Raw genomic sequence first — 10,850 nt, 5'->3', positions numbered from 1 at the left:
AGACAGACAGACAGACAGACAGACAGACAGACAGACAGACAGACAGACAGAGATATAGAAATATAGAGATATAGAAATATAGAGATATAGAAATATAGAGATATAGAGAGATAAACTACCTTTCTTTGAATTATCCATTGGGAAAATAGTGAAACATGATAGCTGTTCTCATATACATGTTCAAGATTACCAGCAATAATTTATAAAAAAGCCAAACAAGCTATGGTTAATTTAATGATTTCAGAGACCACTGCATTGCCAAGTGTTCTTTCCCAGCATGTACTGTGAACATAATGTTCTTTATTATAAAGGACAGTCTTTTCTTTTAGAAAACTGTCAATAAGATTTATTCATTTTTCAAAAAGTTAAACAAACTTTTGTCCTTTATTTTGGCCATTTAACTTTTACCACACAAATGGTATCACTTAATGCACAGTCTGGTTGCAGAAATCCTTTCTATTATTTGCTTCTTAGCGTCTTATGGTTTTTAGATATTTTTATTAGAATATATGTTCTTGTAGAGTTTTTTTATTTTGTTTTTGAATGTTCCTTTGTAAAGCAGTTATGAACATTTTAACCCTTATGAACCTATTTCATATTTGATCTTTTTCAAGATTATCCTGTATTTTTTCAAGAAAATATGGCCACTGTACTAATCAGTCAGTTGCGTATCTAAAAGAAAATCTACCTTTCCATTAATAACCTTAACCTGTTATTGTGTGAAGAGCTGTCTTTGCATAGATGTCAGGGTTAGGGTGGCTTTGAGTGCATATGCAGTTCCTGACGTCTTTATTGGCCAGTAAAATATATCAGTGAAATATATCACTGTGTTGAAAATATATTATCTTATTTTTTTGGGGGGGGGGGAGAATAATTTAAAAAATTACCATGAAATCTGTTTTCTATAATACTTGATCAGATTTTTCCAGCATTTAACTTATAGCTAAATAAGTTCTATCTCCTTCCCAGAAGAAATATAGTGTACCTAATTAATGCCCTTAAACCAGTGATGACGAACCTTTTAGAGACCGAGTGCCCAAACCACAACCCCAAACCCACTTATTTATCGCAAAGTGCCAGGGCCGCATCAGTATTGTGGTGCCCTCAGTGGGGGGCATGGGGGCATGGCCCACTGGTGGGCATGGCTCCGGTTGTCATGGCACACTGGGTGGGCGTGGCTGGGCTGGGCATGGCCACCTCGATGTTGCTCATGGGGAAATGCCTGTGGGGGCCGGACAGGGTTGGGGGAGATCCAGGGGGTCTCTGGTGGGTGGGGCTGTGGGTAGGAGGCCCAACATAGATGGGGGAGGCACGCAATCCTAGCTGGGACTTGGGGGCCATGGCGCTGATGGGGATCTGGCTTTCCCTGCTCAGGGTGGCCTTTGGCTTGCTGGGTGTGGGCATGCTCTACCACCTCTACTTGAGCTTGCTAACTGGCTGCTTCACCTCCTTTGTGCTGGGTGGGCCTTCCGCTCTGGGCGGCAGTGGCCTAATGGACCTGCACAAGTTGCTGGCAGCGGCAGTGCACGTGCCCACAGAGAGAGCTCTGAGTGCCACCTCTGGCACACATGCCATAGATTTGCCACTGCCTTAAACCTTTTTAGTGTTTAGAAAAGCTCATATCATTAAGATACCTTTCATTATGTACTTAAAGGATATGTGGAGAATCTAGATAGTGTAATAAATATGGACCACTCCTGAAATTGCACTTTAACTAATGTTACTTCATATTCAGTTCTTCAAGTTGATATGTTTATGCAACTCTATTACTTGCAGTTATAATTGTTACATTCAATGTACTCAGCATCATGGCTTACTATTAAATAAAATCGTCTGTGTAAGAATACCACTGTAACACATCTAATTTTCATTACAGGCACGGGTAAACCCAATCAATGTTACACCACCAATACAAGCTATAGATCAGGATCGCAACATCCAGCCTGCTTCTGATCGCCCAGGGATACTCTATTCCATCTTAGTTGGTTAGTATTTGATAATTTCACTGTCTCTCACAAAGACTACAATAGGAGGAGGCAGGCATAAATTATGTGGGGAGTAGAAAACTAATGATGGATTCATACTGAGTCTGTTGTATATGGGATGTTGTTCTAGGCAAATACCTTTTTGCATGGTTCCTAAGGGTCTTGTTTATTACAAATCATGGAGATTTAGCCCCTTCCTTCCTTTGTTTATAATAAAGGAAGTAGATGGAAGAATCTAATTAATTGTTTACCAATATATTGTGTAGTTCATTCTGTTGTATTGCACTAGTAAAAGAAAAATCATAGATTTAACAAGTAAAACATATAGATAATAAATCAGTGTGGTTTTCCCACTGAGATATCAGTGGCAATATGCATGAAAACTAAGTGATCTTTTTCTATGAAAGATTTGTACTGTCTTGTCTTCTAATGATCAGAACTTAAATTCAGTTTTCAGTTGTCACTTTTCCTCTGAGTAAGTAGGTTTTGAGCTATCTTAGGTTATCATAGCACAAGAAGCTATTGAAAAAGATCCCAGGATTACCGATCTTATCTCCAGTTAAATGAAGGAGATTCAGAGTGATGAAAAAGCTTGGAGAACCTCTATCAATCTGAGTTCTGGGCTGTAGATACTGTATTGGGATGTATTGGGTGATAGAAAGCAGTTACTTTTATTCCTTTTTGTGCAGTTAAATATCTCCTTAGTTACATGTTGCATTTAGTAGTAATCTCTTCTCAATTTCTTGGGCAGCCAAGCACATATTTGTCTTACATTTATTTCTCATTGCTCCATTGTGTTACAATTCCATTATAAGTAATCACTGCAATTAGCAATGCTTAAATAATCAACAGTGGCACTTGTTCAAAATTAGCTGCTTAATTCAAAATAATGCTCAAGACTGGCACCACAAAGATCTAGCTAAAGGGTAGACCTTTGAAGGCTTGAATTTATTGTATGTTTTCCAGGATTTAACAAGTAAAAAAACTAGGCATACTGTTAGTAGTTGCTGTGGTACATGCTTCTTTTACAGAAGAAACATTGGTTAAGCTTAAATATTACACCATTAAATGGAACAAAATGAATTCCTGTTTTAATTATTCAACATGTAAGGTAAAATATAACTTTCCTTTTTTATAAAATTTGAGATGATCAAATCTCCAGTGACTTAATAAGGACTTAATTTCTATTTGAATTTAAGTTGGGTCATTTAATGATGCTATACCTTAGTCTGAATTGGCTTATTATAGAAAAAGTAGAAGGAATAGGGGTGATTTGCAACAACTGCACAACCATCTCCAACGTACAATAAAGGCAGAAGTTACCCAATAAAGTTGTAACAAAATATAACAAAAGTATCTTTCTGCAATGGAATCAAAATAGAGTATTTGATACTACCTAAACAGAGGATGAAACAGTATTTCAAAAGATCTTATGGTATGCCATAACATACACACTATTATGCCAAGGATTTCATAGTATAAATCCAAAGTTCATCAGTAAGATTCAAATAAAATATACCACCCTTAGTAATAGGGATAAATAATATTTCCGCATTGTACTTTCTTAAAGTGAGTGCTACATATATTTTAAAGCAACAAAGAATCTTATGAAATTTTACAAAACATATTTGTTATGCCACAATGCTTTTGTGAATTGTAAGTTATTTGATCAGGAAGAAGGAATATTTCTCGCCTCTGGTGAACCGAACTAGGATTCATAAAAACTACTGCTCTGTTGTGTTTATGAAATCTTACAGTTGCTGCAAGATTCTTTGAACTGGTTTTCAATCATAAGATCCTTGCCAATATGGGGCAGGGTATCCTGAATCATCAAATTTCATACCCCCAATATTCAGCAGTCCTATGAAATATGATGCTGAGCATTATCCAAAATCCATATGCTGCCCTGTGCTCAGAGCCAGCCCCTCAGGTTTAACATTTACAGAAATCTATTTCAGTCACTTTGATGATGTGTTGCTAATTTTAAGCTTTCCAAGGTCTAGCATCAACAGATAGAAGCCCCAGCTACTGCTTTTCATAGGGCTTTTTTATCAGCTGAAGTGGCATCACCGTAGCACTCCTTCTTAGCAGATTTCAGTTAAATCAGTTTCTAACATAGATTTCTAAAATAGTTTTCTCTGTCCCTCCCCCAAAGTTTATAGAACAGCACAACTCCTCTTTAACCCACTGAACAATTCATATACTGTAATTATATGCCTAGGTAATTCAGATGCAATTTTGCAAATTGTATTATTTTTGCTGAATATCCAGTTGATCTATGAAATATATTTCTTTTCTGTTTAAACACCTTCAGAATTTACTTCCATTTTTATTCTATTAGTTCAATTCCTCTTGCTGTTCAGCTGTCATTGATTGCTACAAAAGTTGTCATGTTTTGGTAAGAATATCAGAAAGGAAAGCAGAGAAGAATAGATTATATTATAGCTGGATTTATAGAGCAGGGACGTTTCAGACTTAGCTCATTTGATGAACTAATTATAAGTTGGTTTACTATGTGAGACATCTGTGTTCACATTTCATTTAACATATAGTTAATTCATAAGGTGACCAACTTTTTTACAATGAAAAGGAGGACACAAATAAATTGAAGAAAAAAATATTGTAAATAAAAGAAACATTTTATTCATTGCAACAATAATACAGAATACACTATAATATGATAAATGCATAATAAAAAACATTTGTAACAATAACATTTTATATTGTAATTATGCTTACATGCTGCACCCCCGCCCGCAGCTGCCCCGCCAGCACTGCTGCCCCGCCATGTAGAGCAGGCCCCGCGGCTCCCAAAGCACCAGCTGTGCCGGCTCCGGCCCCGGGGGCCAGCCCGCCATCGACACACCCCACCTGCAGCTGCCCCGCCAGCACCACCGCCCACCCTGCACAGCCCCGTGTAGAGCAGGCCCCGTGGCTCCCAATAGCATGGGGGGCAGCCGGCCACCACCGCCCCTCACACCCCTGCCTGCAGCAGCCCCGCTGTCCCTGCCTCTTGCACCCACAGCCATTATTGCCCTAGCAGGGCCGAAGAGCAAGAGAAAGTTACCGTGGCATCGCCGCTCCAGTCTCCTCCAGGTATCTTTGGGACTAACTAGGAGATGGTGTAGTTGGGTAGCAGGGAGGAGTGCAAAGTTCCTACCAATTCGCCTTCGCTGCAGACAACTTACATGTGCAAAGTTTGCCGGCCGGGTGTTTTGGCGCGCTCAGCAGCAATTCCTATTGGCTTTCAAAAGCCAATAGGGGGAGTAGCACAGCTCATGCAAAAGTTAAAAAAAAACCATCAAAAAAAGGTGCCGGAACGCCGTTCTGAGCGTTCTATGAGAAAAAAAAGCCCTGCAGATTAGTCTTCAAATATCGAAAAGGAGGACACGTAGGAGGACACTTTTTGAGGGAGGACAGAACTCACAAAAGGAGGGCTGTCCTCCCTAAAGGAGGACGGTTGGTCACCTTATAATTCAGCAGTTACAGAATCCTCCATTGAGAGCAACGTGTTGAAGAAAATAAATCTGTTAAGCTGTAGCCATTGTGACAAGTACCACTGCTCCAAATGGCAACTATGTTCAATCATCACAGCTATGTAGATGATTGAGCATAGTTGCTGTACAGAAGTGCTACCCAGGGGCTTTAGTTTAAAGTAAAAAAGTGAAAGTTACAACATTACAATAAAGAGGAACCATATTTATTTATTTCCCATAATTATTTTTTATAAATAACTCAAGATGAAAAATATGCTTAATATTTCTTCCTTCTATTTTCCCACAATAACAACCCTGTGAGATGGGTCAGGCTGAGAGACAGTGACCGGCCCAAAGTCACCCAACTAGCTTTCATGCCTAAGGCAGGACTTTAATTCACCATCCCTTGGTGTCTAGACTTGATGTTTTCGCCACTATCATAATTAACTTGAAAGATGAAGATGAACATATGAATTGTCTTATTACCTAAGTAGCTCCTTATTATCTACTCTAATTGATAGAAACTATCCAGGGACCCAGTCTTTGTTGCCTGATTGTGCAACCTATAACTCCAATGGTAGAGTCTGTAATGTTCTACATAAAAAACATGCAGTTTAATTTTTCTCCCTTTATGAGTATACAGTATCAGTCGCTAGCTTCTGATAGTCCATAGGACTATTTTGATATGCTCTTAACTTGACCATCCTTTCTCAGCTTGTGCCATTTTTTTTTTACAGAATGATTTTGGAAATCTTTCAAATAATACTGTTTACTGATTTTTTTTTCAAATATCCATATATAGCTCTTTATTTTAGAATGCTTATTTATTTCTTTTGGAGGTGGGGAAATTAGTATTGTGTAGTGAGCTTTAGTAGGCAAGGAACAAACCAGCATAGTGACGTTATTTATTGACTCAAACTAGAACGAGAAATGCAGGCAATTGCCTGTAATTTATACCCTGAGCCCACATGGCCTTAACCAATCACAATACTTGAAAAAAAAAACCCAAATATGAATGTTCAAAGTTTCCCTCCAAAACAGTTGGAGTTAACAGTCAGGGTCATCTAAAGGTTAGTTTCATTTTAGCTTCACAAGCAGTTGGAGTTAAGTTAGTTTCACTTTAGCAGGGATTAACATAACTTTATATTTATTCAATACATAACAATTAGAATTTCCTTTTTGTCTGACAGCCAAAGCTTAGATATATTTCTTGGAAAGGCAGGTTTGCAGAAGAGTGCTATTTATGACTCTAGCTCTAAGTCTATGTAAGATGAAAGCAAATCCATTCCTACATTGGCGCTTTCTTTCCTTTGATTTCCAAGGCAACTTTCCTCTCTGTGACTCCAGGGAATTGCTCCAGTAAGTCTGGGATGTGTCAGAATGAGAAGTTTAGTCTTGCATTGATGAAATATACTCAGGTGAGATCATTGCTTGGGGAGACTAAGACTAAGTCATGGAGCTATTGATTCTAGATTGAGGCACTGATATTCAATTTCAGTGATGAACAGGGGCTCTTTAAGTGGGATACCAAAAAAAGCATCATTTAATGAACCAAACTGCTGTTCAGCCAGAGTTTCACACTCCTTAGTGCTGCTTGCAGGTAACATCCTAAAGCTCGTAGTCTTCAAAAGAGTATGTCTGGAAAGGCATAATTTGACCTTAAAAGGGTAAAAATCAGCAGCTTCTAATCAAGGACTTTGTTATGTATTAAGAATGAATCTTAATGTATTATGAAACTAACGAACCTTCAACGGTTTTGGAGGGAAGATTCAAGAATTCAAGTTTAGGCGGGATCGAGCTAACATTGTGATTGGCTGATGTCCTAGAGGTGGAAAGTATAAATTGCAGGCATTTTGCCGGTTTTAGAGAGTTCTGTTCTGAGTTAATAAATACTGTTGTACCATGCCGGTCTGGTTGTTCAAAGTTGGGCTTAGGATAGAGGATGGCAGAAAACAATTAGACATATGGAAATAAATTTAAGATATAAAATAAACGGCATCTGCGTGTTCCATTTGCATGAGTGGCAGGTGCACATGCACACACTTGTGCAAATGGAGCTGAGCTTGTGTTCTTGCCGGGCGCTTGCTCATCCCCTCCCCTCTCCCCCAGCTGGTCTGCAATGCCAGAAACATTGGGGAAATCTGCTATATTGTATCATCCAGAGAGCTGAAAGCATTTTCAGAAGTTGCCTTTGAACATGTGAATGGTAGGGGCTACTTGAAAACCCCCTGAAAATAGGAGCTCCAAAATCCTGCCCAGAAACATATACTGGGTGCCTGTTATGTTATTTTTGCAGCACCATGAGCAAACTTTTCTAGTCTCTCTTGCCTCCTTTCTTGTTTTACCTTTCTGTGACTCTATTGCCTTTTTAACAAGTGTTATCTCTGTAATCTTCTTTTAATATTCTATATGCATGCATAGGGCTTTTTTCAAACTCTACTACTTTTCACAGATTGCTAGTTTAATGATCAGTTCAATACTGATTTATGTGGGCTTATTTGCCCACATGCATGGGATGTAGAAGCCTTCAAAACTATTAGTGAGTGGCTAGTAAATCTTGTAATTAATTAATTAATGAAAAGATGTTACTAATTAATTAAAAACAAGCACGAGGTTATAATATCCCATGGACTACATATAATGTCAAATGATTGTTTAGCAATGTTATTGCAATCATCTCCGCTTAACATTTTTCAATCCAGGAAGAGAAAGCAAAATTCAGAATTACCATTTTGAATTTAGTCCCCAGTTTCAAAATGCAACCATGAAAAATAGCTTTAGAAGCCCATGCAGTGGAAAAGGCATTTACCTGCTTTCTGCATGAATGCTCTCTATGCACATATTGTCAGCACAGCAAGAGGTATAATTGTTAACACTAGGAAGTGCTACTTTGTTGGGAGAAATAGGCTGCGTGATTGAAAAGCAGTGCTGGTAAGAAAAACAAAACGTGTTTCCCAAAGGAACATTGCAAATGATTACATTGCAAATAGATGTTATATTTAGTTTTGCTTGTATTTAAAGTTATCTTTATTTTTTTAAAGTTATGCATACAGACCACTAAGATCTTTTATGCAGTTATCTTGTTGTACCAACTTCCAGATATAGGAAATGCTATTGCCATCCTTGGTTATGAAGGATAGACAGGGAAAGAATTTCAGGAAAAATCTATAAATGTCACATCAGAAATTCAACAATCTCTAAACAGTCAGAAATTGCCCATTCTTGGTCTTATCAGATCTCCTTGCAGCAGTGGTTCTCAACCTGTGGGTCACGACCCTTTTGGGGGTCGAATGACCCTTTCACAGGGGTCGCCTAAGACCATCGGAAAATACATATTTCTGATGGTCTTAGGAACCGAGACACTATAGACCAGTGGTTCTCAACCTGTGGGTCGCGACCCCTTTTGGGGTCGAACGACCATTTCACAGGGGCATTTTTTTCCCCCTTTTTCATGAGCTGTGCTATTCCCTCTTATTCTATTGGCTTTTGAAAGCCAATAGAATAGACTCTCTTGAATAGAGTCTAATTCTATTGGCTTTCAAAAGCCAATAGGAATTGTCCAGGCTGTCTCTGCCCTGCTGAGCCCGCCAAAAGTCCCAGTCGGCAAACGTTGCTGCAAGTTGTCTGCAGCTAAGGTGAGCTTTCTGGAAATTTCCACCCCTCCCTGCTGAGCAACTACTAAATGTAAGTAAAAGAGGGCCAGGGCTGGTAGGGCTGCCCAGGAGCGCCTGGGCCTGCCTGCTGCCGCACCGAACGGGGGGCAATGGCGGGCACTGGGAGGGTAGCTGGCGCACGTGGGGCCCGGCCTTCCCCCTGTGTTTTCTGCTCCACCACAAATTCGCCTCCCTTCCACTCTCCTTACGCAGCCATCTATGGCCTTAATACAGCCCTCAGTCTTTCTCGCTTTCAACACCCCCTAAAATTCTTCATTCAGACAGGCTTCCAGAATTCGGCTGTCAGGATGCAGGTAACCCCTCCCCCCTGTCCTGCCGCCTCCCACGGCGCCGTGCCATTCCGCGTCCCGTGCCTCCATGTCTCAAGCCTCTGTGGTACAGAACTGCTGGCGTTATGCTTGGGCAGAAGATTTTTTTCTTTTACAGATGGGGCGGGTGGGCCCGACATTTGTGGGCAGGCAGGACCCCGCCCACCGAGCCTCCGCCTCCCCATCGCCCTCCACGCCAGCCGGCTCCGTCGCCAGCCCTCCCAGCTGACGGGTGCAGGAGTTTGGTGCTGCATCCAGCCGAAGAAGCAGGTGGCTGGGAGGCCACCGCGGCGCCTACCTCCTGCGCCTGTCAGCTGGCGACCCCCGGATCTGCGCCCGTCAGCTGGGAGGTCTGGCGACGGAGCCGGCTGGCGTGGAGGGCGGTGGGGAAGTGATGACTCGGCGGGCGTGGTCCTGGCTGCCCGCGAATGTCGGGCCCACCCATGCCATCTGTAAAAGAAAAAAGTCTTCCGCCCAAGCATAACTTTTAAGGATTTTAAGGATCTTTGAAAGGAAGAGAGAAATAGAGAGAGGGAGCTGAGCTGAGCCGGTCCCCATGCCTCCTGGTTGCCCGGCCGCCCTCCGTGCCATGCCGGAGCCTCCCCCGCACCACCCGGCCCGCCTCCCTCGCCGCCGGAGGCCGCCTCGGCCCTCCGGTGCCCGGTGCAGCCCTGGGGCTGGCGGGCAGGAGCAGCTCCTTCCCGGCTCACCGGGCTCCGTGTCTCAGAAGCAGCCAGGCGGCGGAAAAGAGGGCGAGGCGGCGGGGGGCGGCGATGCCCGCATGTGCATCGGAGGCCAGCCAGCTGGCCCGGGAGGGGAGAAGCGGTGCCTTCCGAGCGGGAGCTGGCGCTCCGGCTGCGCCCCTCTTGTGTGCGATGAATTGGGGAAGGGTTTGGCGGTGAAGAGCTGCACGGCATGAAAAGGGGCTCCCATGACCCCATCACTGCAATGGCGCTTAGGAGACTGGAGGGGCGGGCAGGTCCTGGAGGGGCGGCTGGGAGAGGGCAAGAGGTGCTGGGATGAGGATGGAGGGCTCCAGGTTGGCGGGCGCGAGAGGGTGGCCAGCAGCTCCGAGGTGCGCGGATCCTCCGCGCGGCTTCTGAGGCCCTGGAGGTGACGCCGCTTGGCTCTTTGCCAGGCTCTCCGCCAGAGCCTCCCCCCCTCCCCGGGCAATTGTGCGGAGCTGCTTGTGTGTCCTTGGCAGCGCCTGCAGGCAAGGCTGTGTGCCCAAGCCAAAACGCCGCGCTTTTTTTACCGCTTCTCCTCCCGTTGGTCAAAGAGGCAGACGCGATTTCCCTTTCCCTGGTTCTTTTCATCTGCGCTGGAAAGGACAATTTGGACTATTTTATTACCGGTACCTGTTGCTTGTTTTATTACTTGTTGCCTTTGCTGAACCAGGGAAAATTG

General features: G+C 42.6%; 1 protein-coding gene across 1 annotated transcript in view; it reads left to right on the top strand.

The window, feature by feature from the left end:
* Nucleotides 1–10,850, top strand: part of PCDH15 (protocadherin related 15) — a gene marked incomplete at its 3' end in the record, with an annotated part of 345,211 nt that overhangs the window by 141,811 nt on the left and 192,550 nt on the right. The window contains exon 7 of the mRNA XM_015820330.2: nt 1,877–1,985. Coding sequence (XP_015675816.2) covers nt 1,877–1,985 — 109 coding nt within the window. The remainder of the gene's footprint in view (nt 1–1,876; nt 1,986–10,850) is intronic.

The sequence above is a fragment of the Protobothrops mucrosquamatus genome, unplaced genomic scaffold, assembly GCF_001527695.2.
Source record: "Protobothrops mucrosquamatus isolate PMUCROS unplaced genomic scaffold, P.Mucros_1.0 scaffold1121, whole genome shotgun sequence".
Lineage (NCBI taxonomy): Eukaryota > Metazoa > Chordata > Lepidosauria > Squamata > Viperidae > Protobothrops > Protobothrops mucrosquamatus.
This window is presented reverse-complemented; position numbering and strand designations above follow the sequence as displayed.